Source organism: Mus caroli, chromosome 11, assembly GCF_900094665.2.
Source record: "Mus caroli chromosome 11, CAROLI_EIJ_v1.1, whole genome shotgun sequence".
Taxonomy (NCBI): domain Eukaryota; kingdom Metazoa; phylum Chordata; class Mammalia; order Rodentia; family Muridae; genus Mus; species Mus caroli.
The window spans coordinates 48,079,997-48,096,679 of NC_034580.1; the positions used below are offsets into that span (position 1 = coordinate 48,079,997).

The window sequence follows — 16,683 nt, forward strand, 5'->3', positions numbered from 1 at the left end:
TGGATGGGTGGGTGGATGGATGGATGGATGGATGGGTGGATGGATGGATGGGTGGGTGGGTGGATGGATGTCTGGCCATCCAGAGAACCCCAGGGACCACCTACCTTTCTCCTCCTCTTGGCTTACTGGGGTTACAAGCATGAACCACCACACCCTGCCTTTTTATGTGGGTTCTATGGTTGGAATCCAGGTCTTTGTGTTTGTGAGGCAAGGCACTCTACCAACTGAGCTGTCTCCCCAGCCCCTGCATGTTTTCATATGAAGGTTTTGCAAATATAAAAGAGAATATCTTTGTCTGGGGTAGCTTAGTTTCGTAATCTTTTTCGTGCGCAGAAGATGAAGGATGGGGACTAGGAGCTGGGATATGCATGACCTAGGACAGTTGTGTCCTTACCATGCTACTGAAAGCTGGAATCTGCGTTTTTCTCTGACAAGACCCATGTGGGTGCTTCACAGCCTAGGGTTCTCCTCAGGACCTGCCTGTTCTGGTAGACTCTACAGGGCTGGCATTAGGTATGGCCAAATCTTGTGACTGCAGGGATCAGGGCTGGGTGGGTACAGACCTGGTGCTTACTCAGAGCCTGGCCCACACCCATGGGAGAACTGTTTGGTTTTCTGAATGCCCACCCAACTGAACTGTGATTTTTTTTTTCAATTCCTCACTCTAGTTTTATCCTCAGCAAATGCTGAATTTTTAGAGCAAGACTGTATCCTTGGCAAAGCTGCCTGGTGCCAAGCTTTGCCTTCCATGTTGCACTTCAGGATAGAATGGGAGCTGAGAAGGCCAAGGGGCCTCTGGTCCTGCCTCTACCCAGGTGCCCAGGATAGCCCACAGGACATGCGTGCACCCGCGCACGCGTACACACACATGCACACGCACGCACATTGTTGATAAATGACCTCGCTGTGCTCTGTCACTCCACTCTACCCCAGCTACTCTGGGAGGACGCCGAGAAGAACTGACCCACTGGCTCATGAAGGATTGTGGCAATTTACTGTTCCCATGATCCCAAATACCCAAATGCAACTCATACCCGTGGCTTGTATTCCACACACGGACATACTGTAGTCCAGCCAGCCAATCTCTGAGCCTCTTTGGCTACACATCCCACCCCCTCATCCCAGGCTCGCCAGCTCCTCGGTTTCCCAGAGTTGCCCTCTTAACTTCCTGGTGTGTACTCGTTCTATTTATTGAGAAATGTGCGTTTCCCCACCCCCTTACTTACTATATATCTCCCAGCCCTTTCAACAAATCAGCATGCTTTGGCATGCCCTGTCTGCGTGGGGGCGTGGCCATGGGCAAAAGCGCTAAGGAAGAAGTTTCTTAAAGAACAGAAGGAATAAGGAGAACCTGAGTGAATGTGCATGATTTACATAGGATGGCAGGAGAAAGATGGAGAGAGGGGTGTAAAAGGGGGGGGGGTCAAAGGTGACCCCAAATGTTCTGGCAAGGGAAATCTGCCCTTTACTGAAACAAGGGGAAGCCGTTGAGGGGAAGACAGATCATGAACTCACTTGGCCATGAGCAATGCGTGGTGTCCACCGACAGACACCCTGTGGAGTGGGGTGCAGATGGGCATCTAAGTTCTCTTTAAGGGCAAGGTCTGAGCTGGAGGGATGCATTTCAGCTGTGTCAGAAGACAGATGTCAAGTCTGTGGATGGGTTTGGGCCACCAGAGGGTGAAGACCTGCATTCAGAGCCAGGGCTGAGGGAAAGCCAGCTGAGCAGGTGGGAGACCAGTGGAAACGAGGAGGGATGCCCAGGGCCAGGCAGAGACAGCAGCCTACAAAGATCACTCAGCTGCAGACAGGCCAGGGCAATGATTAGGGCTGCTGAGGTCAGGCTAGCATGTGGAAGCCACTGTGACCCAGAGAAGAGCAGTTCCCACTGGATGGCTGGGTCCATGTGGCTGGAACTGACTTAGAGGGAACTGTGGGATGATGTAGGAGAAAAGGGGCTGGGGTGGGGAAAGAAGCTAGAGAGAAGAGCTGCCTCGTTTTGGGGGGTGCTTTAGAGTCACTTTATTCTCTTTAGGAGAGAATGAACAGGTTGTATGATCTGAATGGAGGGAAGTCCCTCCAAGTAGAAGCAGGTGAGGAGCAAGGGGTGTTATCCTGGAAGAGGAAGGGCAGGATCCAGGGCTTGGGCTAAGCAGAGCAAACATGGCAGCAGTCCTGAAGTCCAGCATTGTTGTGCAAAGAAAAAAATAAAAAGATCAATAGGTCAAAGACACAGCACTTGCTGAGCCTGTGTGAAGCCTTAGGTTCATGCACTGAATGAATGAATGAATGAATGAATGGATGGATGGATGGATGGATGGATTGAAGAGGAAGGGGCTGTCCCTAGGAAGCTGCAAGAGAAGCAGTGTCCTCAGGAAAAGCCAGGTCTCCAGGGGGAGGGTGACAAACAAAGAAAGGAGCTTCATTGTGGGGAGGGCCCATCAGGACAACTTGAAATGATGTCATTACAGGGGACAAGAAAAGAGCCTGGTGGGCCTCACTCAGAGGTCTGAAGAAAGCTGGGAAGGAGGGAACAGTAGATGTCCCTCCCCTCCTCAGGCTCCCTTCAAGGAGGGTTGCTGTGTCCTTAAAGAGACTTCCAGATGGGCAGAGGCTCTGTGTGTGTGTGTGTGTGTGTGTATGTGTGTGAGTGTGTGTGTGTCTGCCCTACCCTCCCCCCCCCACACACACACACACCTATGGAGATTTTAGTGCCTTGAAGTCACTATTTTGTTGAGTGACTCATCCTACACCCTTGACTTTCAGTCAGGTGTCTTTCTGTTCTCGAACACTATCACAAATTTCAGTTTAAATTTAGTCCCAAATTGGCCTGAGAAATCTCCCATCTCAGAGCAGTGCACAGAGGCCCTGGGAGGTGGGGGCCGGGAACAGGGTGAGCATTGTGTGTGAGCAGATAGATGTTACTTGCTCAAGTGTGAAAAATTCTCAGTCTATAGCACATGCCTGCCAGAGATGAGAGCAGAGACCAAGGACAGTCTCCAGGGCTGGTACTGACCACTGTGGGAGCCAGTCCTGTTCCCTGGACAAGCTTAGCACCAATAAACAGACAGATCCCTCAGGCACCTTGAGGTTTAGTCTCTCCTGTAGGAGGAGAGGAAAGTAACGCCTCTGCTCCCCAGGGCTCCCCCTGGGGGTGACCATCGCACTACAGCTCCTTCAGTCTTCTTTCCCCGACAGAAAGCTCCACCACCCAAGGGACCGAGGCTCTTAATGCTGTGTGCACTGTGCCTGATACCCGGCTGGACTTTCTACAGAGGTCAGCTACCTGACATTGAATTGACAGAGCCTTGTAAAATCAATCAAGGTCTTTAGTCAGGTGCTAGGCTCGGAGAAGAGGAGCCCCTCGCCACCCCCCTCCCCTTCACTCAGTATCAAAATTGCTTCTGTGACATCTTGGTTTAGCAAAATGACAAGGAACAATGTCAGTTCTCGGTTCCCTTGGCCATGCACTGAATTGTTGTTTCCTTTCTAGATAAACCCAGCATTATTTTTGTCAAGCCCCAACGGATCCATTTTAATTGGAATTGGATAGAGTCTGTGGGTTAATTTGTCAGATCTTGTTTGTGACAATAGAAAATCTTCCTAATCAATGGCTCCCCTCTCATTATTACCTTTCTTATGCTGTCACTAAGATTTTACAGTTCTCATCACTTGGGTCCAGGCTGTTGTCTGTCTGGTCTATTCTGATCTATAAATAAGCGATTAACTTTAGATGTTTGGTACTAGCTCTGTATGGTCATGTGATCTTAACCATCTTTTTTGGCTTGTGGCCTGGAGTGCAGCTATGGAAAACAGCCCTGTTCTCTATTATATGGTTGCAATCTTGAATGTCCCTCTGAGATGTAGGAAGAAAATATCCCTCTGAGAGACTGGAGACATGGCTCAGCAGTTAAAGAGTATTTGCACAGTTGTAGAACCCACAGCAGATGGCTCACAACCTCCTGTAACTCTAATTCCAAGGGGACCTGATGCCCTCTTCTGCTGTCTGAAGGTACCATGTGCACATACTGCATATACCAACAAGCAGACACATAGGGACATTTAAATGAATATGAATTTTAAATCTTTTTAATTTTGAAATGTTCCCCATGAGTGTTTTGAAAATTTGGTCCTCAGTTTGGGATGTTATTTTAGAGGCTAGAGAGCCCTTAGGAGGTGGGGCTTGGGTTGTGGAAATAGGTCACTATGGGTGAGGCTCTGAAGTCGATACTCCCTTCAACCAACCACATTCTCTGCTGCCTGGTTGGCCACAGTATGAAGAGTCTCAGTTGTACCAGAGAGAGAGCCCCTCGAATCACCATGCCTTCCCCACCATGGTAAGCTGAGAGTCCGTCAGTTGTTTCTGCTGGGTGTTTGGTCACAGGGATAAACATGGCACCATCCTTTAATGTCTATGCCTTCATATCTTACCTTCCTTGACCAAACCCCTGGAGCATCAGAGTTAACACTGCTTTCTGTACTTTCTCAGTTTTCATTTTCCTGAAAGGAATGGTGTTGATTCTTCTTTTTATGGACATACTCTTCATTGTAGGAAGAAAATATCATTTTGTTCCTATTTACTGGGCCTTGCATAGTCACACACCAAGAAAAGGAGTTTAGGTCTTTTTCAAGGCTCTTTCGGTGTCTAGTAAGAAAATCAAATGATTTATTTTTGGCCACCTTTGACTTTGATCATTATAGATATCCTAATAGACACTGAAACATACTTAGAGTCTGCGGCTATAGTTTATGTGTGTCTACATGTTTGTATGTTCATATGGGTCTACACATATCCCTCGGCACATGTGTAGACGTCAGAGGACAACCTTGGAGGTTGTCCCTCACACCTCACCTTGCTTGAGGCAGGCCTCTTGTTCACTGATGCCGCCCATGAGCATCTAGGGATTCTCCTGTCCCTACCTCCCATCTTGCCTCGGGAGAGATGAGATTGTAGATACATGCTACTGAGTCCAGCTTTCTACATGGATAGTTGGGATATGAACTCAGATCCTCTCACTTGCACAGCAAATACTTTGTCTATGGAGCCATCTCTCTAGCCCAGTGTGTTCTTGAAATGCCAGCTAGATGTTACCAACTGTATTTATGATCCTGATTTGCATAGGACTGTGGTGGTTGGAGTGAAAACAGCACCCATAGGCTCAGGTATTTGATTACTTGGTCCAGGTTGGTGTGTTTGAGAAGAATAAGGGAGTATGGCCTTGTTGGAAGAAGTCTGTCAATGGGGGGTGGGCTTTGAGATTTCAAAAGCCCATGCCATCCCCAGTTAGCTCTCTCCCCCTCTATTTCCAACTCCTGTGTAAGATGTAAACTCTAAGCTCCTCCTCCAAGCCCATACCTGTCTGCCTTGCTGCCTTGCTCCCCACCATGACCATAGACCCAACCTCTGAACTGTGAACCTCAAAGACTTTTCTTTGTTCTGTACATTACCTTGGTCATGGTCTTAATCCAAGCAAATAGAAAAGTAACGAAGCCAAGTGAGACAGTCACAATTTATTGATATATATATATATCTAAGCCAGCTCTACAGACCCAAAGCTTCCTTTTAAATGATCCATTTCATTGAGGTCTTTGTTTTTATTACCCATAACTTAATACAGCTTTCTCGCATGCTCAAGCCCTTTTGTATTCTTTTTCTCCTGTTTTCAATTGATCAAACTTGCTGTTCTTACAACTAGGCAGCTCAAAGTTTTGCTCATTGCTCTCTTGGCTTTCCAGGTGAGTTCTCTATTCCACTTCTACCTCTGTGGACTCTTCTACTTCCTGTAGGTTTGATCTGTGGTTATCAGGCAGGTGGCTTTGAATAGGTGGAGATTTTGCAACAGCCCAAGCTCACTAATGCCCAGGTCCCAGGTAGTCCTGACTAAAACCCTGGTTTGTTCTAGAACTTTCTCAAACCACCCATCAGTCTCAGTTCTCTGGGCCTCTATACCCTCCTTACTCAAATTCTGTGCCTCTTGAACCTCATTTCTTCCTCTGCCCAATGTAAGGTGTGAGAAAGCTTCCTTTCCTATATGATCCAAATGGATGGAAGAAAAGCTTACATCTGTGTTCTTAAAAGCAATTCCTGCCCACATCTCAACTGAACCCACTCACTTCCTCCATCCTTGATGGTTGATCTGGGACAGAACCATCTTTGATGCTGCTATAGCCTGGGACTCCATCCCCAGAACTTTGAACAAAGAGACCCAGGGGGAGAGATGGCAGAGACACCTTGTTCTTGGGATTCCCCATACCTAGTTTGGGTTTCCCCTCTACCCTCCCAGAGGTCAGTCAGGGCAAGCCTTGGAACTCGAGCTGAGTTGTTAAGAAGAGTGTCTATGGTGACTGGAGAGATGGCTCAGCAGTTAAGTACACTGACCACTCTTCCAAAGGTCCTGAGTTCAATTCCCAGCAACCACATGGTGGCTCACAGCCATCTATAATGTGATTTGGTCCCCTCTTCTGGTGTGTCTGAAGACAGCTACAGTAAACCCATAGAAATAACATAAATACATCTTGAAGGAGGAGGAGGAGGAGTGTCTATGGCAACTGCAGATCCACTGCTCCTAATGACTCTAGAGTTTCTCCTTTGTCCTCTGTCCACTGAGCGTGGACCACCAGAGTTCTCCCTTACTCAGACTCCTCCTTGTAATAAAGGAACTTCCAGATAGTGCTAAGGAATCGTAGTTATCCACTTCAATAGGAATCCATCCCCCAACCAAAAAAAAAAAAAAAAAAAAGTGTGATTTGTTTAAAACTTGTTTGTTTACATACACTCTCAAATCCTGTTTTACAGTATATAGAGTAAAATGTATTAATAAACATAAGCCCTCATGAATGTGAGAAATTATGGTGTCTTTACTTCCAGGGACAGGAGAGAGGATTCCCCCAAAATCTCCACTTCTCCAAGAGTCCCTCCCCATGGCCTATAAGGGGCGGTGCCCTGTAGAATGTGCCGGAGTCTTGCCTACCTGTGGTCATCTAGCCAGTGGGTCAGGTCATATACCCAAGCTGAAACTCAACCACCAGGGGCCAGAGCTGAGTTGTTCCCCAGCCAAGGAGGACACAGCCTTCTTCCATATAGGTTCCAGACCTTAGGGAGTGAAGGAATAAAAATGACCCACTGGAAAATCGATGGGCTGCCCCAGAGCTGTGATGTAATTAGCAGCCCTGCCAGTCAGTGCCCATAAGTGCTTCGTGAAGCATTTCCTGAAAGAAATTAAGGCCCTGTCCAATGGCTTTCCGATAACAGGAATAATACATCTGAATTTCACTCGTTCGGAGATTAATTCCAGCCGCTGGCTTCTCTTTACATCCTGCAGCTGAGCAGCGTTAAATATTTGGATGTCTTTCTGATCATATTGAGAACAAGGGTAGAAGCCATGAATTACGGGGTACGACACAGGTTGTGTTTATTACTAGTAATTCATTTTACAGCTTTTTTCCTCAGCGCTTGGGTTGTCAAAGATGATCACTGTAAACTGGTTCCACTGCCTCCAGAGTCGCCTCTCAGGTTCACCCTCTGGATCAAGGGTCTCAGGGGTTGACTACAGGCCCAAGAGCAGGTGTGGATTTGTTCTTACCAACACTGATTCTCACCCACAGTGCCACCAGTCATTCGTGTCTATCCAGAAACCCAGGCACAAGAACCTGGGGTGGCAGCCAGCCTTCGATGCCATGCTGAGGGCATCCCCCTGCCCAGAATCATTTGGCTGAAAAACGGCATGGATGTCTCAACCCAGATGTCCAAACAGCTCTCCCTCTTGGGTAAGATCTGCACGTAGGAAATGAGAGGCGAGATCATAGCTGAATCTGGCATGTTAAGAGGAAACAGGGATCCCCTGTTGACTGGCATACACAGCTCATGGGCATCTGAGAGGCCATTGGCCAGATTCCAGGTCACCCTCTATTTCAGCAGTGCTACCCCATCCTGGGTCTAGCCCCAAGAATGTTGGCTGCCTTCAGCCATACCCAGTGACTATGGTTTTAGCTCAAGGCTCTTCAGAGATCCTGAGAGGATAGTGGGGAAGGCACATGAAAGGGTGTTTCCCCCTGAGAGCACCACCCTGTGCACTCTCCCCTCTACAGCCAATGGAAGCGAACTTCACATCGGCAGTGTCCGCTATGAAGACACCGGGGCATATACCTGCATTGCCAAGAATGAAGTGGGTGTGGATGAAGATATCTCCTCACTCTTCATTGAGGACTCTGCTAGGAAGACATGTGAGTGCCCCATTGGCTCTGAGGTCCTCATTGAGCTGTATGTTAGGGGACAAGGGGAATGCACTAACTCTCCAGTTAGTCACCAACCGGAAGCCTCTAAAGGCTGGGATAAATCTATTTCCTCTGTACACAAAGCTAGGTACAGATGGTGACCTTTTCAAGCAACCTACAAAGCTCTGGGAACATAGACAATAGAAGAATCTGATTCAGGACACAGAGGCCAAATATCCCAGCTCTGCTCTTGCCTCCTACTTGATGTACGACTGGAAACTCAGTCACAAAAGCCTTTGTGCCACCGGGTGTTCTAGAAGCTCGCAGGTGCAGACAGCAATCCCCTCTAGACTTCCTTTGATCTGAAATTCCAGAAATGAACCTTTTCCAAGTCTTAAATAACTAAGTTTTTTTTTAATGTGTACCTGTGTGTGCTGGTTCACACACAGGCCAGAAGAGGAGATCAGATCTCTTGAAGCTGGAGCTGCAGGTGGTTATGAGCTGCCTGTTGTGGGATGCTGGGAACTGAACTCTGAGCCTCTGGAGTAACAGCATATGCTCTTAACTGGTAGGACATATCCCAGCCCCTTCAATAACTTTTTCATCACAGCATATTATAATTATTCTCTTGTATTCACAGTATATGTATATATGTGAGAAAAGGCATGAATGGAGTTTAGTACTCTCCGTGGTATGGGGAACTACCAGATGAAAATACAACTGGGAGTAGAGTGGCCTCTCCTCTGGGAATTATCACCCACCTCATGGGCTAAGCATCTTCTCCCTTGTAACCACTGCCTCCCCAGGTGGTCCTGCAGGTAGTGGTCATAGCATAGGTGGTGGTCAGTCCCTCCCCGTCCGTCAGACTCCAAGCTTTGATCACTGAATGAGGGAATGTTCTTCCTTGGAGAGTCTTAACTAAAAATTAGCTTTCCTGGAAGACAGGAAATCGGGGAGAAAGGCTTCTTGTTCATCATTGCCTGCAGAATCGGGGAGGCTGCTGGAATCCTAGGACTCCATTTCAAAGATTCATTTAGAAAAAAAAAAAAAGCATTCTGAAATCTGAAGTATCGACATGGGTCCTGCACTGTGGACTGGTATTGTTGCTGGGCCAATGAGTGATCCAGATTCATCAAGCGACAAGTAGATTTTAGAATGTTCCTTAGTGGAATGAATCACAGCAGTGAAGGTTTGACAGTGTCCTCTTCTCTTTCTCTCCTGGGTTTCATGTTGCTGCTCTCCTGATTCTCGGCTGCCATAGTGGCAAACATCTTGTGGCGGGAAGAAGGTACTGAGTATGGCTGTCCTGTGTCATGCCTGTAGTTACATGTGTTCTCACTTCCCTGAGCCACCAGCTTTGCAGAGCCTATGTACCAAGGGGAAAGGGGACTCACAGTCAAACTCATGTGGCACACTCATGCACAGACCCAGCTTAGTCTCCTGAGCTTTGGGCACTCAGCCTGACCCAGTCAGTACATATGAGAGACAGAGACCCACAGCAGGGTTGTTGACTGTAACCATTCTCTACTCCCCAGCTTGGGTGCCTCGACTGCAAAGCTCGTCTTCTGTGTGTTTTAAGCAGTGGTATGCTGTTAGGCATGCTGTTAGGGTACTGCAGAGGGACTCATGTTTATATAGCGGAGACTCCTAAGGGAACACGAGTCTACTGGGGCTGCTGTGTACTGTAGGGACCAAAGGCACACTGAAGCCACCTTAGACTATAGGGCTGGTGGGTGCTGCTTTCAGAGTAAATGATGAAACACTGAACAAACCCCATCTCATCTCAGCAGTTAAATGCTTTGCCCTTCTCTGCTGATATTCAAGTCCTAGAGAGGCCAGAACACAGAAGCCAAGAGGAAGTGACCACCGGCCCCAGGACACTCTCAAATCTTAGTAGGAGAGAGGTGAGACCAGACAACAGCAGCAGAGGAAGCTGGGAGCCCTCTGGAGCCTGGTAGTAGAAGCTAGATTTCAACATAGCCTTCTAGAGGGCAGATCAGAAGGCTGCGTCTCCTGTGAGGTTGGCTGTGTTGAATGAGTATTGACTCTCACTTTCCCATACTGACTGAGCACCGTTGCTGCACTAAGCTGGAAACATAGGTGCATCTACAAACCCTGTGTGGGCTCCATTAAGATGTCAATCTTGTGTTGGCTTTTCTGGTGATTGGCTTTCAAAGAAGCCTAGGGAGGCTTTGCCCAGAGTGGCTGTTTCAGCCCAAGATTTGTAAGGTGGATCATTCATGACAGAGATGTTTTGGCATGGTGCCTAAGACACTGAGATTGCTGGGGGTGCTGCACTGAGGCATATGTATATAGTAGCCCCATATGATTCTCCAAGGGATAACTAGGATTGGCCATTGAGTGCAATGCTATGTGCTCCCTCTAGCCCTGGCATCTTTGATGGACTGGGTTGCAGCAGCAGGAACCCGTTTGCAAAGCTGGTGATAGGTTATGTTGGTTCCAAACCTTAGAAACTGACTGTCTACCCTCTCCACCAGGAAAGTACATTACACCTCCGCTATCCTGCTGTGCCTTGTGTGGCCCTACCACACAAGAAGCTCATGACTTTGCTGTGTTCGTCCCTCCCAGGCCTCAGCGTGGGAAACATGTTCTATGTCTTCGCTGACGATGGCATCGTTGTCATCCACCCTGTGGACTGTGAGGTCCAGAGACGCTTGAAACCTACAGAGAAGATCTTCATGAGTTATGTGAGTTTCTGTGGCCGAGGCAGCTTCTCTATCGTGCATGGTCCAAATCCACAGGTCATGCTCCACATGTGTGCGTGTGCGTGTAAGCCTGGGTTCCCTCAGTTCTGTTCACGTGACGGTGTGGTTCTAGGCTAAGGAAGGAGCATGAGGCAGAGAATTCTAGTTCTCCATACACCATCCAGCAGCTGTGAGGGCCAGGGTGTTGTCTGTGCCCTGGACTATTCAACCCTACCTGCTCTTGAGGGTTGGAGGTGAGGTAGTGTGGAGTCAATGACACAGACTTCAGGAGCAGGTGAGAAACACTGCAGCAAGCTCATCTGAACACTACTGCAAGCTCCTTTAATGCATTCTACCCACACCCCATCGGTCCCAAGAAAGCATCTCTTCTAAACAGCAGTTCCCGATTGGCTGGCATTGTCTGTGCCAGCAATCCTTGGTCTCTCAGCCAGTCCTCAATTAGGTCCTCCTGCAGGAGATGCCTTTGTAGCTATGCAGCCCCTGGCATTTACATAGAGGTGGCCCCTCCATTTCTGCTACACCAGGGGACACTGGGTTCCTGGCCTCCACTTCTTAGTCAAATAATAAAGACTGCAAGGTGAACAGGCAGCCCCTAGACAGGTGTTCTTGTGACCCTTAGGCATGGACACACATGAAGGAATGCCCAGAGTTACAGAGGTACTGCTACAAATGACACATAAAGCCAAGTATCAAGTGACAGTTGAAGGAGAGGGCAGCAGAGGAGATAACCACTGGGGGAAGGCTCAGGGCGCCCTCCCTGCTCCATTCCCCTGGGTTCCTGCTCTGTTCTCTGACATCCCCTCAGGCTGCTGTCCCCAAACAGTTGCACCCTGACCCTGTTAGGCATAGGGTCATGGTCCTGCTTGCCAGGACTTCATAGCATCTTGTGATGCCAAGTAGCAAAGGCAATAGAGAGAAAAAGAGTCTAGCCATGGGAGGCAGAGCACATGGCCCATCCTGAATGATCGAGTTTGAAGCACCTCTGAAAGAACCAAATAGAACTGAAAGAATGTTTCTGAGCTGAAGACAGAGATCTGGGCACCATCTGGTTGTGAGTGTTGTCAAAAGTTGAGGAATAGACAGTGGCATGGCTATTGACTGCAGTGGATGGACATTCAACAGAGGCCTGAGCTGTTAACCACTCAGGGGCAGGCTGACTAAGAGAAACCACAGGACAGGGTTAGGACAGGGTAACGAGAAAATCCAAGAGAATATGCATCACAGAAGACACAGAAAACAATGTTCCTATCTTTAAAACATAAAATAAAAAGAACCATAAAGGGGGGGGGGAGGAAAGCAGTGAGCTCCTAGTTTTGTATAGAATGAGGGAGATTGGAGAAAAAGAACTAAAAGTTGATTTTAGATATACAAGTTTAAGGTACAAGAGACAGCATCTAAGAGTGGCGTGCACACAAGGGGCTTAACTAAAGATTGACACTTGGTAGCGTGCTGTCCTTGTAAGCATGAGGACTTGAGTTAGAGATCCTTGAGCCCACATTAGAAGGGGACATGGCTGGAGAGATGGCTCAGTGATTAAGAGCGCGTGTTGCTCTTGCAGGAAACCCAGGTTCAGTTCCCAGGACCCACATGGTGGTTCACAACCATCAGAAACTCTAGTTCCAGAGGCATCAGGCACACATGTGGTATACATACAAACATGCAAGCAAATCTTTTTTTTTTTTTTAAGCATATGTTTGTAATTCCAACCTAGGGGGACAGAGGCAGGCAAACTGTGATGTTCATTGGCTAGCTACCCTAACCTACATGGTGAACTCTAAGCCACTGAAAACCTGGGTCTCAAAAATAGTAATAGACAAATAATAAGGCTGACAGCATTGGGAGAATGATATGGCCTCCACAATCGTGTGCAAATTTGTACACATATGAACACCTAGGAATTTGGGAGTAGCGAGTGTGCAGATGGTACCTAAAGCCATAGGTTTCAGTGAGGTCAACAAAGAAATAGACTTTACAGAAGAAATCCAAGAATGGGCCCAGGGCTATTCCACACAGAAAAATCTACAGACTGAGAACACGGCGACAGAGTGTTGACCTTGATAAGGAAGACAAAAAGATCAAGTGAGAAATTCGTGGTGTGGCAGGGTCTGCATGCTGTTGTATGTATGAATCCCAAGGAGTTTGAGACAAGAAAAAAAGGGGATCCAAGAGGGTCAATGGCTAGAGAGCCCAGGGATGTTTGAGTAGGGTAGAAGAACAGATACATGGCTGGCTGTCTCCTTACAGGAAGAAATCTGTCCTCGTGTGGAAGGAGATGCTACCCAGCCATGCCAGTGGGCCTCTGCGGTCAATGTCAGAAACCGGTACATCTACGTGGCCCAGCCAGCACTGAACAGAGTCCTTGTGGTCGACGTTCAAGCCCAGAAGGTCTTACAGGTAATAGCTCTTGGAAGAAGTGAGAAAGACTTGAAATCCTAGGGCAATGCCTGCTTTGTGCATGCTCCCCAACTCCTATAAGAAGAGCTTAGCCAGCTGAGCAGTGGTGGTGCACGCCTTTAATCCCAGCACTTGGGAGGCAGAGGCAGGTGGATTTCTGAGTTNGAGGTCAGCCTGTTCTTCAAAGTGAGTTCCAGGACAGCCAGGGCTATACAGAGAAACCCTGTCTCGGAAAAAAAAAAAAAAAAAAAAAAAAAAAGCTTAGCCAAAGGAGACTTCTGTGCAGCTGTCTATCAGATATATATTACCGTGTGCCCAGCACAGTATACATGTTCAAAAACCAGCCATGAATGAATGCACCGGAGGCCACAGCATGGACTCTAGTCAGGGAGGCAGAACACAATGCAGAGTTTCCGGGTGCTGTAGGGAGCGAGAGCTGTGGAAAGCCAGGGTTAATATGCCCAAGGAGCTCTAAGACTGCTTGAAATTGACTCTCCCTCTGGAACGGAACAGAAGCTGAGATCTGAATGTCTCCTAAGACACCAAGGGTGGAAGCAGCATCTAGTGATGAGGGGAAGAGGTGGAGGCAGTGAGCTTAGGGATAAACAGGAGCTGGCACCCAGAGAGCCTTTGAGGCCTGTGAGACTGTAGAATAAAATCAAGGTGAAAGAGAAAGTCACCAACAGATTTCTGAGCATCAATTAACACAGCTGCTGCCTTACAAATCCGCAAGGATGATAGAACAGGATCTTGTCTCAGGCACAAGATGGTGGCAGCTTCAGAGGACTGTGATGAGAAATTAGCGGATTTGCTTATTTTTAGTAACGTGTATGTGCACAGGAGCATCAGATCCCGGGTAGGTGGACTTACAGGCCGTCGTGAGCCACCTGATACAGGTACTAGGAACCCTAGCTTCAGTCTTCAGGAAAAGCAGCAGGCACTCTTAACCACTGAGCCATCTCTCTAGCCCTCCTAAATCTTTTTCTGGCAGATTGAATGTAAGGTTTGAGAGGAAAAGAAAGGAAGCGCATGATTCACTTCCTGGTTAGCTTGAGCGCAGAATGGTTCTATCGTCTATATTCAATGGCAGGTTAAATTAAATCCCAGAATCCACATGGTGGCTCACAACCATCCATAATGAGATCTGATGATCTCTTCTGGTGCGTCTGAAGACAGCTACAGTATATATAATAATGAATAAATCTTTAAAAAAAAATTATGGCCCCAAAGACATTCTATGCCAGAAAACTGAATGTTACCTTATATAGCAAAAGGGACAATGTAGGTATGGCTAAGCACTTTTCAAGTTAGAAGATCCTAGAAGATCCAGGTGGACCCTGGCTGTTAGTCACAAGTATTCTTGTAAGGGAGAGACAGAGGATAATTTGACCACAAATGAAATCAAGGATGCGAGGATTAAAGATGCTTCATTTCAAGGCTTAGCATAGAGCATAGTACAGATAGAAAGGAGATTCAATTTGAAATGCTGTCAGGTATTTAGGTAGACACGTCAAGTAAACAGGTCTGAAGTCAGAGGAAAGACAAGGCTGGAGCTGTCTGCTTGAGTGTCATCACCCTCAGGCCTGATTAAATCTAGAAAACTGGCTGAGATACCCCAGGGTATACAGATAAACAAGAGGGAAAGAATGGAGGCCTGAAGCTGTCCCATATCTAAAGATCAAGAAACAAAGAGATGGACAGCCAAGAAAGACATCTGAGGAGGAGCGGGCTGAGAGGTAGGAAGAAAACCTGGGCAGGTGGTATTCCAATAGGCAGAGATAGTCTCAAAAGGTGCTCTCAGTGTTAGGCCATCTTGAGAACTGGCCCCTGGATTTCATCTTACCGCATTGTAGACCACTTTAGTTACAACCGCTAGGATGACAACAAGCATGGCCACCCTGGGGAAGGGGACTCAAGTCAGAATGACAGGAGAGAGAGAGTATGTGGTGGGGATATAGGCAACCGTATAGATGGGTTTCAATGCAAAACTACGAGTATAGAAATGAAGAAGGGGGTACCAAAGGAATGTTTTCAAAGACATGTTACCCCAGATTATGTATGCAAATGCTAATGGTAACAACTGTCCCCACACTCCTCCCGTGGGTCATCAAAGTCAGCGGGCTCCAATGCACATGGGTGGGGACACTGGCAGAAGCCAAAAGAATATCCCCCCCCCACTGGGTGCAACTAAGCCACACAGGGACATTAGTTAGATTCCTTTTTTGATTTCTTTCCACTGAAACAAAAAGAAGATTCTCACCAGGTCAAAGGTAAGCATGAGATCAGATTGACCAGGCGCATGTACACAGAAAGCCGCACTATACGATTGCCCACTGAAGGGCTGGGACTAGAAACTTAACCTGCAGCCAATCAGCAGAGTTGTCCTGCCCCTGAGTATAAAGAACAATTAGTACCGCCAGAGTTGTGGGGTTTCCTGGTAGATGCAACAGGTTTTCAGTTTGCCTTTTTGTAACTGATTCCCGTGATCAGAGAACACACTGAGTAATTTCCATCTTTTGAAGTATATACTAAAGCTTATTTTAAAACCGAACTCATGATCAACTTTGATAAATGTTTTGTGTTTACTTTACGAGAACACGTACTCTGGTATGAGATGCGCTATTTAATATGTGTCGGTTATGTCAACTTGATTCATCGTGCTGTTCAGATCTCCTTTCTGAGGTGATTTGTATTGTATGTTTAGTCTATCAACTGCTGGGGTGAGTTTTTAAAATCCACTCTGCTGTGGAGTTATCTACCTCTCAAAGTTCTATCATCTTTACCTTAGGATTATAGTCCCTTTCTAGAAGAAAGATTCCTTTTTCTTATGTCCCTTTTATCCCTGGTAATGCTATGAACCAGCTTTTTAACAATGCTAGTATAGCTAAATCATATGTTAATTAGCATTCTCAGGCCACAATTGTCCATCCTTTTACTTTTCAACCTTCCTATTCCTTATATTTAAGATGTTCTTTTATAACATTTAAATTTATCTAGTTTAATTAGTCTCTTAAAATATTTGGTCCATTTATATTTAATATAATTGATATAATTGTTTCTACAACTTTACCTTTTATTTAGCCTGTTTATGTTGCTTTTCTCTCATTTTTGTTTCCTTTTAGCTTCAAGAAATACTTGTGTTCTATTTTTCTCCATTATTTATTGAAGATGTACTTGTGTTATTATCATTTTAATAACTACAACACACATCTTTATACTGGTACTATCACATGTAAATTGTTAACTTTTGGGGGGGTTGTTGGTTTTTGGGGGTTTTGTTTTTGTTGTTTTTCGAGACAGGGTTTCTCTGTATAGCCCTGGCTGTCCTGGAACTCACTCTGTAGACCAG

General features: G+C 46.8%; 1 protein-coding gene across 2 annotated transcripts in view; it reads left to right on the forward strand.

Moving 5' to 3' along the window:
* The window catches only part of Fstl4 (follistatin like 4), a 466,097-nt gene that overhangs the window by 434,098 nt on the left and 15,316 nt on the right, over positions 1–16,683 (forward strand). For both annotated transcript variants that reach the window (XM_029483851.1, XM_021176957.2), the window contains exons 9-13: positions 7,606–7,767; positions 8,089–8,223; positions 9,476–9,502; positions 10,804–10,922; positions 13,185–13,334. In XM_029483851.1, coding sequence (XP_029339711.1) covers positions 7,606–7,767; positions 8,089–8,223; positions 9,476–9,502; positions 10,804–10,922; positions 13,185–13,334 — 593 coding nt within the window. The remainder of the gene's footprint in view (positions 1–7,605; positions 7,768–8,088; positions 8,224–9,475; positions 9,503–10,803; positions 10,923–13,184; positions 13,335–16,683) is intronic.